The sequence below is a fragment of the Xenia sp. Carnegie-2017 genome, unplaced genomic scaffold, assembly GCF_021976095.1.
Source record: "Xenia sp. Carnegie-2017 unplaced genomic scaffold, XeniaSp_v1 HiC_scaffold_14, whole genome shotgun sequence".
NCBI lineage: Eukaryota > Metazoa > Cnidaria > Anthozoa > Malacalcyonacea > Xeniidae > Xenia > Xenia sp. Carnegie-2017.
The window spans coordinates 10,869,535-10,886,003 of NW_025813447.1; the positions used below are offsets into that span (position 1 = coordinate 10,869,535).

The 16,469-nt window shown below is 34.8% G+C and overlaps 2 protein-coding genes and 2 long non-coding RNA genes across 4 annotated transcripts; 2 read left to right on the forward strand and 2 right to left on the reverse strand.

Moving 5' to 3' along the window:
* Window positions 1–2,198: 2,198 nt before the first annotated feature.
* LOC124434005 (carbonic anhydrase 2-like) lies at window positions 2,199–9,171 on the reverse strand. The gene is made up of 6 exons (XM_046983868.1): window positions 8,844–9,171; window positions 3,804–3,874; window positions 3,601–3,642; window positions 2,471–2,791; window positions 2,294–2,384; window positions 2,199–2,229 (listed from the first exon to the last, which is right to left on the reverse strand). Exons 2-5 carry the CDS (start codon window positions 3,843–3,845, stop codon window positions 2,295–2,297), a joined length of 495 nt encoding a protein of 164 aa, XP_046839824.1. The 5' UTR covers window positions 3,846–3,874; window positions 8,844–9,171; the 3' UTR covers window positions 2,199–2,229; window position 2,294.
* A 1,267-nt stretch (window positions 9,172–10,438) lies between these two features.
* On the reverse strand, window positions 10,439–14,537 carry LOC124433998 (carbonic anhydrase-like). Its single transcript, XM_046983862.1, has 8 exons — window positions 14,275–14,537; window positions 12,143–12,217; window positions 11,981–12,022; window positions 11,529–11,851; window positions 11,343–11,435; window positions 11,210–11,273; window positions 10,924–11,081; window positions 10,439–10,820 (listed from the first exon to the last, which is right to left on the reverse strand). The coding sequence occupies exons 2-8, from the start codon at window positions 12,186–12,188 to the stop codon at window positions 10,629–10,631; spliced, it is 918 nt and encodes a 305-aa protein (XP_046839818.1). The 5' UTR covers window positions 12,189–12,217; window positions 14,275–14,537; the 3' UTR covers window positions 10,439–10,628.
* On the forward strand, window positions 13,204–13,795 carry LOC124434007. Its single transcript, XR_006944672.1, has 2 exons — window positions 13,204–13,463; window positions 13,558–13,795. It is a non-coding gene; the product is annotated as an uncharacterized LOC124434007 (long non-coding RNA).
* A 445-nt stretch (window positions 14,538–14,982) lies between the features above and the next one.
* LOC124434006 lies at window positions 14,983–15,516 on the forward strand. Its single transcript, XR_006944671.1, has 2 exons — window positions 14,983–15,145; window positions 15,220–15,516. It is a non-coding gene; the product is annotated as an uncharacterized LOC124434006 (long non-coding RNA).
* The last annotated feature ends 953 nt before the right edge of the window (window positions 15,517–16,469 follow it).

Consider the following 16,469-nt stretch of genomic DNA (forward strand, 5'->3'; position numbering starts at 1 on the left):
ATTGCGTCTATTCACATGCATGGTTTAGCATAAGTTATACAACGCATCAGCCAGTGTAGCTGAAGCACAAAACAACTGGTCGTGCTATAGCGAGAACAAACATGAAGTTCCTGTACAGTTGGTGGCAACATAAGTTATCTGTTCCACCGGTTATGTACGCTTCAATGTGCGACTTTGATATTTCATGCTTTTGGCAATCATCCAGTAAATAATGCATGTTAACCTAATCAATTTGAGTCAATGTAGTGGACTTTGGACGAAACAGTAAATAAAGGCCACAAAATAACCGCTGTTTCTCCACAACAGCGCACAACCAATCTTTCCTTTCGCACCAAGATTGTCGGAACCCCTATCGTTTTCAGTATGAGCGTAGGCATAGTCAAATGCGTGTAGTTGTATAGGAAGAATGTAGATAAATTGGCCTTAGTTTTTATATATTATTATACTTCTGTTTAATTGATCGCTATTGATCTTTGTGTTATCCGCACTGCTTTACGTCCAACAGCACATGGACTAATGGTTATACAAGGATGTGTTATCCTTTGTACACTGCTTTACGTCCAACAGCACATGGACTAATGGTTGTACAGGATGTGTTATCCTTTGTACCTTTTACGTCCAACAGCACATGGACTAATGGTTGTACAAGGATGTGTTATCCTTTATTAACTGCTTACGTCCAACAGCATGGACTAATGGTTGTCACGGATGCTTTGTCCAGCTTAACGTAACACATGGACTAATGGTTGTACAAGGATGTGTTATCCTTGTACACTGCTTTACGTCCAACAGCATGGATAATGGTTGTACAAAGGATGTGTTATCCTATGTACACTGCTTTACGTCCAACAGCACATGGACTAATGGTTGTACGGATGTGTTATCCTTTGTACATGCTTTACGTCCAACAGCACATGGACTAATGGTTGTACAAGGATGTGTTATCCTTTGTACACTGCTTTACGTCCAACAGCACATGGACTAATGGTTGTACAAGGATGTTATCCTTTGTACACTGCTTTACGTCAACAGCACATGGACTAATGGTTGTACAAAGGATGTATCCTTTGTACACTGCTTTACGTCCAACAGCACATGGACTAATGGTTGTACAAGGATGTGTTATATGAGTCGTGTTTAAACATGCTTAACAGGTTGTTTGTCTTCTATTGAGTTTGAACATCTGTGGGCTGGTTTCACTTACAAATAGTGTCTGCCAAATTCCATTCTCGCTCGCGCGTTTTGCGTTTTCTTGTTAAAGAACAGACTAATATTATTCTGATTTCCTTTATTTCCATCTTCATTTTGTGAAAAATTGAGCAAGTACCAGGACATTTGTTTACAAATATGTCAAAATTTACTCTATTATACCATCATGCTTTGCTCATCATTTGTCATTTCTTTTTCTGTACCCAAAAGAAAAATAGTGGCAAATGTATTGCAGCAGTACATTTTCCGCCAAGACAGAAACGATTTTAAAAGGCAAGAGTTTTAAAATTCTGTTTTGTGCTAATACGACTTGTTTGAAACGAAATGCTTATTTTCCAAGAATATAAGCGCGAACATGGATAAACTGGTGATACAGGAAGACATTCTGAGAACATAGCTTGAACCAGCAGAAGGTTTTCGGTAGTTGTATTCGTTGTCGGATTCGACGCTGAAGGCATAGTCGCATTTGTTGATGGCATAAAGTAGACCGACCATTGAGAGGTTCAACAGGTCTATAGTTATTCACAAGAGAGAGCCACTGTGTTATTGAAAGTAAAGTATTTCATACCACGAAGTTGTTCAAGCTAAAAGAAAAGAGTTTCAGAAATGAGCGAAATAATTTTGGAAATAGGTACACGTTATTTTAAAGGAAATTTTATCATTAACGTCAATTTATTAACATCGAGATATTTTTTTTTGTAAACAGTAATTTACCTGTGAGTGAGAAAAAGTTATGAATTCATTGAAGACAGTCCAGGTAACGACTTCGTTACACTTTGGCGTGAGAGATCCGTTGTAACGATAAAATGACTCGAGGGAGGTACATCAATGATTTTATTACTGTGGTACTGGTGTTACCTTGAACAAGACAGAAAACAAATTATGGTAAACTGGCATAGTAAATTTTGCTGTGAACATTGAATATTATTTTCGCGCTCAAGACTTTAGTTTACATCCCTCACCTGGATAAGTGCATCATGTAAGGTTGATAAAGTCATAATAAGGGTTGGCGTCTCCTTCCTGTAAGAAAAGGAATTTATCAAATCATACACACTAAGAAATACCATAGCTCATAATAACTCACTTCAATAAGTATTCCTAAGACAGCAAGACCATCTGACTTTTTTAGCTTCATTGAGACCCGAATATTTCGTGTTCACATGAACCAAATGAAGCTTAAAATATTTAAAAAACAAATGTCTATTTTATTTAAGAGAAGAAGATTATAAACTACGTGTCGTTTAAACAACACTAATCTTACCTCTGCTGCATACTTCTTTCCATTCACCGTATGTTCTGATCCTTTAGTTGAGTCATTACCCCAGTGAAAATGAAATTGAGCCAGTTGATATGTCCCAGGTAATCCACCACCACTGATGAAGGGGACTGGGTTATAGTTACTGATGCTTGACGTCACGTATGTATGACCGTTATTTGTTACAGTAACAGTCACATTATTTTGCATAATTGTCGAACTTGATGTTGCCAAGATTCCTGTTGGGTATTGCGTTAACAATATCAACTGGAGACTGTCTAGTTCCGTTACAGAAGTCAGGATAGTTCGTGGCCCATGCAGTAACACCTGATAAAAATTGCAAATTATTTCTATAAAACGTGTATACGTAGTAAAATTCAGCAATCAACTGAAAAGTCGTTAATTTAGTTTTATATTTTGGTATTTAGTCGCAGACATTGACGCTTTTACTCATTCAATTCATCTGTAAAGGAACTATCTCTTCAGTATTATTCAATTAATTACAGGTTGTATAAAATACTGAACAGTTTGGAAAACGTTGCAAAATTCTCCAGTGCGCAAGGTTTTTATGGGCAGTTGGATGTCCAAATGTTCATCAAATAATATAAAAATAACCATTTTTAGTAGAATTTTATTATCGAGGCTTGGCCAGTGCATACGCGAATCAGCTTCCAAATCGCATATCACTTTGTTTTTCGTTTTATAAAGGCCATTTTTACAAATTCTCAACAATTAATCATATTGGTGTTACTGCAAGTTGGTTGTGCAATTTGATGAGGGTTGTTGAAACGACTTTTAAAAAGGGAAAACCGAATACTAACCGATTTAGAAGCCATGTTTGGCGTATGCATTGGCAATTTCCGAAACATTGTGAACCATTAACATAATTCTCACTCTGTAAATAGTTAAGCTACTATTTCCGACAATTTACTGTCACATGAAAATGAAAGTGGAACTACTTGGAAGTACTTATTATTTCCACCAAAAGCCAAGCTTGAAAGCTGATGCATTTAGCGACGTTTTCTCAATTGTTCAGTTTTTCCATACCTTGCATAATTTCTATGCCTTGGTAGTTTTATGTCAAACAAGCTAACACAAGTTTACGTGAAAGAAGTAACAAGATTTTTACTATTTACCATACTCAGCAGAATCGTAATCAAACTTGACGCCCGCTCCAGCTAAACGTAAGTAGAAAAACACAAATATTCAATGTATGCAAACGGTCTGAAGAATTTAAACTTACAAAGCATTTAGCAAGTTTATACTTTGATTTCACTGTACACAGTATACTCATAACGTTTATTGTGCATTTTATGTTAAGAAATAATCGAAAGACAACCTGCGGAATGCAAGAGAAAACTAGAATCATAGAACAAAACATTTTCGTCGGTCACCGTGAAATTTCCAAACACAAAATGAGGTAGAAAAATATATTCTTCATTTCAAAACGTTCAGTACCAAAGTGGTGAACTACAATATAGTTATTAAGCACTGGCGAGAAACATGAGAGACACAAAGTTTGCGGTTAGCACTATTTTCCACCCAGCAAACCGCCCTTTACTTTGAAATATAATATTTTACAATATAATATTTTTACAATCTAATATTTACACAATATAATATTTTATATAATATTTTACACAATCGTCGAAAAACGACATATTTTCCAGCCTGGATTATAAGTTTATAACTTGGTGGTTTATGAAAATTTAAACTGTAACATTTATCTGTAAATATTTTCATATGTTGATATTAAAACTGTATTATAAAATATAAAATTACTCGCCATCTCAAAACGACCTAGCACCAGTGCATGCATGGTTTCCTCTTAGCTTTTGGTTCTTTCCCATTAGCCGCCATCTTAAATTTATTTCCGATTGTTTTAAAGTAAAGGGCGGTTTGCTGGGTGGAAAATAGTGCTAACAAAAGTTTGCGGATTGCAAAAGAGTATTTTTAAGTTAAGCCCGCCGCACACTGGTGAACTTGCCCGCGTACTTGTTATTCGTGACAAGTGTGATCGACAAAGTTCTAGTGTGCGCGGAAGTTTTGAACAACATTTGTCATTCGTGACAGATGAGTCAAATATGAAACGCGTTTGATATTTTTTGTCACGAGTGACAAAAAATCCTAGTGTGCGGAGAGCAAGCAGCAAGTGCGCTGTAAATGACAAGAATGCGCACGCGCGAGATTGAGAAAACAAAATGGCAGATTTGTTGAACGCGTTGAACTCATTGCTGGACGACGACGATTTCTCAGAGGACGAAGAAGCGCTGCTACTACTTTCATTGCTACGAAGACGTCGTAGAAGGTTAAGGGCAGCAAATCGTAAAATATGGACGAAACAGTGGCTCTTAAGAAAAGGTGTGTGATTATTGAAAGAGCTAGCAGTAGAAGATCCTGAACAGTTCCGGCAGTATCATAGATTGGACAGGCAATCATTTGAAGATATTTTGAAGATTGTTTTCTATATTGTGAAACAAGCAAATAGGACAGCGTTAAAACCTCGCGAACGACTGGCAGTAACCCTGCGATTTCTTGCAACAGGTACGTAGAATTACGTATAGTGATTGAACACTTGGTCAGAAAGCAGTTCTCTTACTGTTTTATTATTTTCCCATTTTAGGTGAAACATTTCGTAGTCTGTCATTCCAGTTTAGAATTGGCGAGGGTAATTTCGAATATTGTTGAGGAAACATGCCATGCTTTATATCTCGTTAAAGGAAACATGTTTGGAGGCAAGTTATTAAACATTTATAACAAATATCGCAGTATTATTAACAATAGCTGAGCTACATGTTATCAATCAGGCAGATGAGTCTTGACCTGAATTAAGCTCTCTAGAGATTGGTGAAGACCACATATTAACAACAGGTCAATCCACCATCTATTGGGGGAGATGTGTTATATCGTTGACTATTTGTTGTTGCTGATGGGGTGCATGTTGTTTTGTGCATAAGGTGATTGAAACATATGTTGGTGCATAGCTACTGGCTCTTGCTATGATGTTAACCCCTGATTGAGCCTGGAACAGTATTTCATTAATTTTGTATTGTGCCAAGTGCCTTACAGTGGGAAGTTCAGACAACGACTGCATGATATAATGACCAAATGCTTCATCCGGGTTATTACATTCTTCAGTTTCTTCTGCTTCTTTTTCTTGAGATGTTTTTGCCAAAGAAATCATGAGATTGTATTCTTCATCTGCCTGCCTTTTCTATTTGGCTTTATACGTGTTGGCTGTTTGGTACTAGAAATGGGACAGTCAACCTCATTCTCAACTGTTGCTTGGTGTTGCTGGATCATTAAAACTGTCGTCATCATCATCATTGTTTTGATCATCAACAGGTTGTTGCTTGGGTGGTGGACATTAATATGCGGACATAGCAAATTTTATGTGTTGCTTTAACTTCAATTACAGACTCCATCTATTGCAGAAGAAAAGGGAAGGCTGTTGAATAATTGAAAAAAATGGAACTATCCTGGCTGCATTGGAGCTCTAGATGGGAAACACATAGCCATACAACAACCAAATAGTAGTGGATCAGAATTTTTCAACTACAAGCATTTTTTCAGTGTTTTGCTTTAGCTCTAGTAGATGCAAACTACAAGTTTATGTCAATGTTGGAGCAGCAGGCGTGCAGGAGATGCTGGCATGTATAATGAGTCTAGCTGCGAAAAGCTGTTGTTGAAAATACTCTTGGTCTACCATTACCAATTGAAATTCAGGAGTTTCCATCATTACCACCATTGTGGGTGATGATGCTCCCATTGAGCAAAACAATGATGAAGCCATTCTCAGGAATTTAAATAAAGAAAAGAGTCTTTAACTATAGATTGTCTTCGTGCTGACGGGTAGTAGAAATACTTTTGGGATTCTTGCCAGCAGAGTGGCGTGTGTTCCTAACTACAATAAGATTGTAATCCTGACTGGTTACTATCTAATTCTAGCTTTTGCTTGCATAACTATATGATGAAAAGAATAAATTAGGTTATACAGCACCAGCAGATGTAGAGATGACAATCATCTTGTCACACCTGGCTCATGGAGAAGAGATGCATGCATGACAAATTTGAATCCATTCAACACAGACAGAAATCCTTCTAATAGTGCCAAAATGCAACGTGAAATTCTGACGACATATTTTAACACTTGCGGAGCTGTATCATGGCAGGATAACATTATCTAGCAGTAGCACTTACTCTTAATTATATATATATATATATGTTATGTAAATATTAATTGTTTGGAAAATCAAAAATAAAACAAATTTCACTTACAGTATCAATATTTGAAATGGGAACCACGAAAGGAGAGAGAACTTCAGTTTATCCAGCAACCAGCTACTTCGCTTCGTAAGATTTTGCGAGCGCTACCACTTAGAGGAGGTTTTGATGACTCGTGTGTAAGCATTTCTCAATGCTTTTATTTTAGCCTTGACCCAATCAACTAAGTAAGAAGTGACGTGTGAGTTCAATTGCGACTATTAATTATATTTTCAGCAAATAAATCTCTGCTCAACAGCTTGGACTGAATAAAAGAACTAAAAGATTGGAGAATGACTATATAACAAACACTTATAAAGTCGATATTTATTATTAACAAATAACCTGTTTGCCCAAGATTTTCTGCAATCTCTTGCAGAGCCTATCTTGCGTCTCGATTTTTAAATTCCGACGATCTTACATCGTAATGACATGGATATTCAGGCCAAATATCAACAAGCTGGTCCTCTATATAATGTCCGCCACATGTTCCGAGGTTTGGTCTGCCATTTTTCTTAATCTCGCGCGTGCGCATTCTAGGATTTTTTGTCACTCGTGACAAAAAATATCAAACGCGTTTGATATTTGACTCATCTGTCACGAATGACAAATGTTGTTCAAAACTTCCGCGCACACTAGGAACTTTTGTCGATCACACTTGTCACGAATAACAAGTACGCGCGGCAAGTTCACCAGTGTGCGGCGGGCTTTAATGAAACCAACCGTTTTGCGTGCTTTCGCATGACGTAGTTATTGTCACTGTTCTCAATTTATAACTGGGTTAACGTTTTATATTACATTATAATTGGAAGCTAAATTGAACAACGCAAAATATTTGGTTATAATGAAAGAAAAATTAAATGCCAACCAACAATTAAATGTAGCCTTTGAAATAACAAAGAAAACTTAAAGAGAATCAGTCCTGCTGCCGCCATTTTAATGCCATGTGTTCGATGAAATTCTATACAAGCGTAAGGCTCATTAATTGTTAGAGGTCACATTTTTTTTACTGTCGAATTATTGCGGTTGTTTTGTGTTTACTTTATTATATGAGTATGTGTGATGGATGGCTTGTCAGGAAAAGCTACAGAAAAATATTCATTGAATTCTTTTTGATTCGGTGAGTCGCTTTAATTTCTGCAAATGAGATCAATTGATATTGACAGTTTTAATTGGTTAGAAATCCGAATATTGGCCATCTTAACTGAGTTAGGTATGTCGCTCTAGGGTAGTTTATATGTCACACGCGATCATGTTAACGAAGCCTAAAATCCCATGATTATATCCTCAAATTGTGTGCTAAGCAGAAAAAGACGTGAACTTGTAGTTTGCATTCAACTTTGCAAGAAAACACAAAGACTAACTTAAATCAAGCAAACGCACATTTGTGCATTAGACATTGTGTGTTTCCTTAGGCGGGATGTGGGTTTAGTCAAAACGGATCAACAGCTTTATCGCAAAACAAACTCGAACTCGTTTAATCTTATACTTTCAACTTAAAACTATTCTTCATAGAAATTTTTTAATGATAACGTTAAGTTTATTAGATGTTTTGTCTGCATACAGAAGTTAAGACTTTAATTTTTTTTCATGTGTTCATTCACCAATTCCTTGTAACCTGGAACCTGTGTTCCGCATTTTTTGCCCCACCTAGCCTTACGCTTGCGTTACGCAAATGAAAATCGAAGGTAAAATCTTCCATCATTCTGCACAAAAGCTAGCGTTACAAGGGAAAGTCAAACACGAGTATAAGTATATGAAAAATTTCAACTTCCCAGGAAAAAAATAGTCGTGAAAAAAAACACGTCTTAGTTCACAAATGCCGTTTGTTCGTGTGTTCCCGCATTCAATCATTGACATTCACCAATGTCAGTTTGACCATTTTTTTTTTCATTTCGCTCGTACTTCTCTGTCTTTTCAACTTATTGCAACATTTGCCTTTTATACATTCGAGTGTTCTATCACGTACATCGCATCGACATTTACATATTTTAATTGACTACGCCGTTTGACACGTTCATGTCAATGGTTGAAGTATTCTATTTCTATGCCAGAGTTAAAGAACAAATGTAAGCTATCAATCAATTTCGCTTTTTTTATTCAGACTGTACCTTACCTGTTTCAGTAGAAAATTTGCTCTTTATTGCTATGTGAACGTTTGTTGAAGTTTATTCATCTGGACTTGCTGTGAACTTTGCGTCAAATGAGACGTTAATCTTTATTCTTATTTATTCTGTAACAATTATCCACTTGTTGCAAAAGCTGATTGGTTCGTGGCTAAGTTATCCTATGACGTTAAACCTCCAAGAACAAAAATCCAATTCCACTTAAAGTTTGTGAGTACTCACGTAAAATACATACAACTTCCACGTAAAGTACATACAATACACATGAATAGAAATAGTTGCACTTAGATTTTATGAATTCAGAAGTAGCGTCGCGACTGCAGCACTCTGCACGACTCCCTTAAAATAATTAATGACGACTGACTTGCAGTGTATAATTTCCATAGAGCGGACGTTTGATCTTGAATTAGTCATCGTTATTTTAATTTTTGACGTAAAATGTTTTTACTCCACAAGTGTTGTCATGGCATTCAAGCTCAATGGCAGTACTTAAAAGTCAACTACCAGTACCTACCAGTTGTACAAAAATGTCATGAAAGTAAAATGTGTATAACTTTTTGAACATCGACCAATCATAATCGAGCATTCTGAAGGTTAAGCCCTTTTTAAAAACGAAAGTGCACTTGTTGAAAAAGCTCACATTGTTGTTTTAACAAGAGTATATTAAAGACTATACGAGCTCTGGAAATTAGAATCATTTTGTTTTAAAGACTAATACGTCAAGAAAACACTTTCTCACCGCAATGCGTCATTGCGGTAGGATGTAGGTAGAAACGGAATGCAAAGTTGCAAGTCATATGTAAACACCTAAAACCACTTCGAATAATTATACATAAATATAGCTTGCAAGCGTTGGTTTGAGAGTTCGGAAAAGTTGACGTTATTGGTGTATGAACTGGTCATACAAATTTGATAAATTAGAGTAGTATTGCAGAAGCAAAAAGTTCGAAAACGCAACAAGGATTGACGGTTGTTCGTAATCTGAACGAGATCAATTTAAATATTCCGTATCGCGAAGAACCAACGCTTGAAACTCCGTAACGTAAAAATCGTGCACAGACACTGTAAATATCCTATCGAAATGTTAAATATTATATTCAAAATACAGTCCAATTGTTAGAGTGAAGTTTGAGAACATTGAACCAGCACTTCGCACAGATTGTGCGAAACTTAGCTCAAGAGCTCATAAAATATAATTAGTTGCAAAAGTTGATTGTAAATATTTTTTTATGAGACAAATATTCTTTTTGATTTAATTTCGTTGAAGTCCGAACTACGTGAAGCATCGTCTTACACCCTCAAAATTCAATTTGTATGAAACGAAAGACATATATTGTAAAATAATTTTTAGTTTTAAGATCATTATTTTTGAAATTCATTAAAGAAATACATATTCCTTTGAAGTCACTGTGATCTGCTCTACGCAACTCAAATCTTGTTTACATATGATGTATAGCAGCTATACGGATATCCATGTTTCAATGTGTATTTCTTAAAATGACCAACAATACTTGTTGAGAAAAAGCTATGTGAAAAATTAGCAAGTTCTAATTTAAACATAACACTTATCCAAAAAGTCAAAAAATTAAGAAATACTTTTAAATTTTAATTGTGATTCTTTAAATAAATCAATAAGATCAAAATCTATTTGCTACATAACGTGTTCTGTGAGTAATTAAGTGAAAGTGCTCATTTTTGTTAAAAATGTGGGACTAATAAACATGAAGTTTTGAACAAAGATTAAAAAAGTTATTGATGCTACAAAAACGTGTGGTTCATTTTTCCAAGAAAGCAAGGATGACCATCGTAAAACTGGCGAAGTACAGGAAGAAATTCTGAGAAATATGGCTAGCACCACTGAAGTAGACCACACGACCATTGAGAGGTTCAACAGGTCTGTAGTTATTCACAAGAGGAGCTATTGTGTTACTGAAAGTAAAGTATTTCATACCACGAAGTTGTTCAAGCTAAAGGAAAAGTTTCATGACATAAGCGATAACTGTGTTAGTATCATCAAGTGATTTTAATGGTATTTCGATTTATTTGTTTTATTTTTTCGCAGAAATTTACCTGAGACCTGGAAAGCGAAATGGAGCGATCGAAGACAGTCCAAGTAACGACTTCGTCACACGTTGGCGTCGTGAGAGATCCATTGTAATAACGATAAAATGACTTTCGACTGGGAAGTAGACCCATCAATGATTTTATGACTGTGGTACTGGTGTTACCTTAAGCAAGAAAATAAATCAGCTTTGTAAGTTTGCTGTCAACATCAGCCTTCTCTTTTCTTTAGTCTTTAATCTTCAACTGTGAATAATATCCTCACTTCACACTCAAGTTTGTTTACATCTCTCACCTGGATAAGTGACATCATGTCTTGTAAGGTTGATAAAGTCATAATAAGTGTTGGCTTCTCCTTCCTTTGAAAAAAAGGAATTTATCAAATTATTTACACTGAAAAAATGCCATAGCTCATATTCATAACTCACTTCAATAAATATTCCTAAAACAGCAAGACCATCTGACTTTCCTGCAGCTTCACTGAAATTTGAATATTTCGTATTCCAATGAACCAAATGAAGCTTAAAATATTTGAAAAAAACCCAAAATGTAATTCTATTTTATTTAAGAAGATTGTGAACTTCGTGTCGTGTAAACTACAACACTAATCTTACCTCTGCTGCATACTTCTTTCCATTCACCGTATGTTCTGATCCTTTAGTTGAGTCATCGCCCCAGTGAAAATGAAATTGAGCCAGTTGATATGTCCCTGGTAATCCACCACCACTGATGAAGGGGACTGGATTATAGTTACTGATGCTTGACGTCACGTATGTATGACCGTTATTTGTTACAGTAACAGCCACATTATTTTGCATATAGTTGTCGAACTTAATGTTGCCAAGATTTTTGTTGGGCATTGTGTTAACAATATCAACAGGAGACTGTCTAGTTCCACTACAGAAGTTAGGATACCTCGTAGCCCATGTAGTAACACCTGATAAATTACAAACAAGTTGTGTTATTCTGGCTACAATAACCGTTTTAATTTATAAATAATTTGTTGTCTTGTTTATTTGATGATTGCATGTGCTATAGGAAAGACAATAAAGATTTTTTTATTTACCATAGTCAGCCGAATCATAATCATACTTGGCTCCAGCTCCAGCTATACGTAAAGACATAAATACAAATATTTACTGTTTGCGAATTTTGAGAATTTTAAAGTCGTACATCTCAAATCTTAAGTTGTGAAATTCCGGAACCAAAAAATAACCGAACGATATACCTGCAAAGTGCAAGAGAGAGAGAACCAGAATCATTGAGCAAAACATTTTCGTCGGTTACAGTAAAGTTTTAAAACCTTGAAAATAAAGAAAGCACATTTTTAATTGAGTTTTTAAAAAGTAATTCCAAGCATGTCGTTTAAAAATTTGAAATAGGACCATATGCATTTTTGGCTTTGGGACTCGAGCGACGCGTCTTCTGTGTGACAACAAAAAAAGAACAAATATGAATTCGTGTTCTTTATCACTTTAAATATTTCCCAGTTACCTCAACTATAACCTGAAGCTGAAAGTACGAAAAAATGAAGGAGTAGGAAGAAAAGAATAATAAAATCAATCGATTCATTTTCTAAACCTAGAACTTTTCATATGAACATGGTCGAATTTTTATCATTTTCGCCAAGAGTCACGTGTCAACTTTACCAGATCAGAATCATAACACAAAGTTACACATAAGTTATGCGCTCCAGTGACTTGCGTTTACTTGGAAAATATTTAGGTTTTTTAAGTTAAAGTATCGTTACATGTTTGTAGATGTAGATCGCCCAGATTAGTAGGATCCTGAGAAGAACTGTTGGTGTTGATGTTGACTGACGTTTTATAATCTTAGCGGTAGTCATCTTCGATTTCGAAGTGGTCAGCTATCATCGCTATTATTGTCGAAACATCAACATCAACAGTCTTTCTAACCTGGACGATCTATGTCCACAAACATGAAGCAATACTCCATGGTTTAAATGATTCTTATAAACCTGGTTCCTATAAACCTGGTTTAAATGCTTCTTATAAATATGCTTTGTTAAACCTGGTTGATATGCTGTGCCAAAAATAGTAATTCAATACCAAAAAGTCTTTTCATTATCTTCTTGGCATTGACATCGAATTTTCTACGCATATTTATGCAAATTATATCAGCTCCTTCTTGTCAAAGAATTTTTTGTGAAACTAATTTTACTAAATTTTAATCTAAATTCAAGAGATATGAAGGTCTTTGACTGTTTGTTTTCTGCTTATTTAGTCTATTTTAGAACAGTATTTTGTTGCCTTGTTTCGTTTACATGTAATCACTTTTTTCTGATATTTTATGCTAATTTGTTAATCAAAACAATGTGATGAAAAATATAACTTTGGTCTTACGTTTAGTGATAAGGTGCAGTGCAAAATAAATTAGAATTTGCTGGTAAATTGACTTCTGTATTTGATGTATTGGGAAGATGCTCGCTGGCATACCGCGACACCTCACACTGAGTTTGGTATTTCCTTCTTGGATTCATGTTGTGCTGTTTACGAAGTGTTGTGTGAAGGATTTTAGCTAAAGGAAAAGTAGTTTTTGCTACATGTTTAACTTTTATTTTAACAATCAGATGTTAATGCTGATGTTCGTTTTGTGGTAATATCTTTGTTAAAAACACGATAGGTGTGGTAAAAAAAGAACGCGAAGGGCGGAGTACCGTGTATTTGTGCGGGATGTGGGCTTATCGTAACGGGACGTCGAGTTCCTCACACAAGAAACAGATTTTATTTTAACGCAAACTTTAAGTTGTGTCTCTGATAATTCCTAATGATAAAATTATTTCTACACATGCATTCATTATTTTTTTGCTGATAGATGTGTGTGAATTGTAAACATTGATTATAAATATTTGTTTCACACAGTTCCTGGATTCCGTATTCCGTATTCCTTTATACGACTCCTGCTGAGATGGAGAGTTTGAATATTCACGCAAAATATTTTTAGTCTTCCCATGAAAGCAGATAATCGAGCAGTTTAAAACGCATTTTATGTTATAAATACGGTCTGTGTATGTTGAAACAGTCATACATATTTTTTATTTACTTATCACTGTTTATATTCGCCACTTCATTTTTTCGTCATCTTTTTGTTCAAGCAAAATCTTACTTAAACTTTACAATGTTTTCAACTTATTGCAGTTCGACATTTAATAAAAGATTTACTTACATGAATAACTCTTTCCAGCTATAAAAGCATTTTACATATCTATATATTAGATTACGCCCAAACTGTTGCATGACATATGTAAGGGTACAAGTTTAATGAACAATTTTCAATGATTGTGTTTATCATCTCTCCTCATACTCTAGTTTAGGACCAATAAATGTAAACTTAGCTTACCTTTTTTACAGAAGAAAAATTCTTTTTGAGTTATGATTTGTCACCTGTCTGAACCGTCCAAACTCGCTGAAATGCTGGCTTGCAATGAGATTTTTTTGTTTCGATGTTATTATTGATATGTCTAATTATTATTCGATATGTCAACCGTTATTTGAAATATGTATGTGTGTTATGTCCAATCACGTTCATTTTTCGTTATATTTATTAAACTTTGTTTGTGTAGCCAGCCATAAAATTCCTGTGGTTTTATTATGACGAACAATTAAATTCAACTGCTTTGAGAGGTTGGTGAAAGGTGTGCCGAAATAGGTAGCCCAAATTTTATTCCAAAAAAACTAATGTATAAAATATACATTTATAGATTGAAATGTTTCGATTGTTTCTCGTGCACCTCCGATAATCCTTCATTGCTTGACAACATAATTGATCGACAATAGCGAAGCCTCCTCAGATTCTCTTTGTTTCAAAGATTATATACATATATTTTATCTCTTATTAAATTATCAATTTTATCCATTCTGCATGATATTATATAGTGGCTTTATTCTATATTGAATCTGAAAACTAAGTTCAATATTGTTTTTATCTGCCAATACAAACGCGCATACTCAAGCAAAAGAAAAACTGAATCAAATTCGTTCTTATAATAGTCAATCCTAAATTTGTCTTTAAAATTCTAAGCTCTGGGAGATTCTATGTATTTATGATCATTGCACGTGAGATCTGCATGCAAGATCAAAACACCAAGATATTCGAAAAGACGTGTTGTAGCTATAGCTTCATACGCGTTATCATCTAAAATAAATACAAAAACTTAAAACTTGCAAGCTTACTACTACTATTGTACTGATAAACATGCACTTGCTTTTTGGTAAGTCGAGTGATTTACATTTAACCGTTTAGTCATGTTGCATGAAGAAATATTTGTTCAATATTCTATTATAGTCTAGAGAGATGGCATGACAGCAATGGATGATAGTGTCTTTTAGCATACAAAAATACTTGGAATGTGGTACAAAAATACTTGGAAATGCTCAAGATGTGATACAGTTTGTGACTATAGATATTTAAAAGAAAAAGTCTCAGTATGTTGCCTGTGAAACACAACAGGAAAATGCCAATTCATCAAATACTTGATTACATCATGAAGCTCGCTTTTTTTCTGTTGTTGAGATATGATTCTTACCAGATATGTAGTTAAATATTTAGTGCATGTGAATGAAAATATGGTCCAAAGTTTGACAAGATTTTTTATCATCAATTGGTATAACAAATGCCTTTGTTAAGTCAATGTTTTATAAAACTTTGTCTTCGAGCACAGTCTCGTTCGATCGTTTTATTTTGTCGAAAAACAAATTGCCGATTCGAGCGAAAATCATTAGCGTTCAAATACTTCCATAATTGTCAGCGCAAATATTATTGCTTCATGTTTTTGCAATGTATGAGTAGATATAGAATTGAAATTGGGCAATACTTCGTCGCTTTAGTTTGGTCGCTGGCTTTGAACAAAGCCGACACTTCAGACCTTTATGGAAAGGTATTTGATTTAATGAACAGATTACATATAATTTAGTATAATTTTCGTTGTTGACAGACAAATAGAATGAGTTGTGTATTTTTATAGCCTGAAGCTATAATTTTATCCAATCCTACTGCCTTTGAGAATGAGAGATAGCAAATGGTGTAGCATGCACTTTCTTCTAATTGTATTTTGAATTTGAATTATTTGAAAGAACAAAAACTCAAAGAAAATTTATTTTATTGCATAAAGTTATCTAAAGACGAATTTTAATTAAACGACTTTTTTTATAACTTAGATTTACGTTTTTACTTTCTCGCCATTTCGCACCATGCTTGTGACCATAGAGATTATAAATAATACAGTTATTTATTAAATCTTTATAAAGATTAAACGAATAACTATATTATTTATAAAGAAATAAATAGCTTATAAAGAAATATGGCGGACGACAAGTGAAGGAAAGTATAATTAAAGAAAATTACTGAAATTTACTGCAGGTCACAAACCCACGATGCCCCATTGGCAGAGTAGAATAAGAAGATATTATAAATTAAAAATTTTAGGCGCTTGTCCATTGAAAACGTTGGGGGGGGGGAGGGAGGGGCGGTGTACCTAGTTATCCCCAGCTCTACAACCTAGTTCAACTTCTGGAAAGTTTCATTTTCTTCTCATG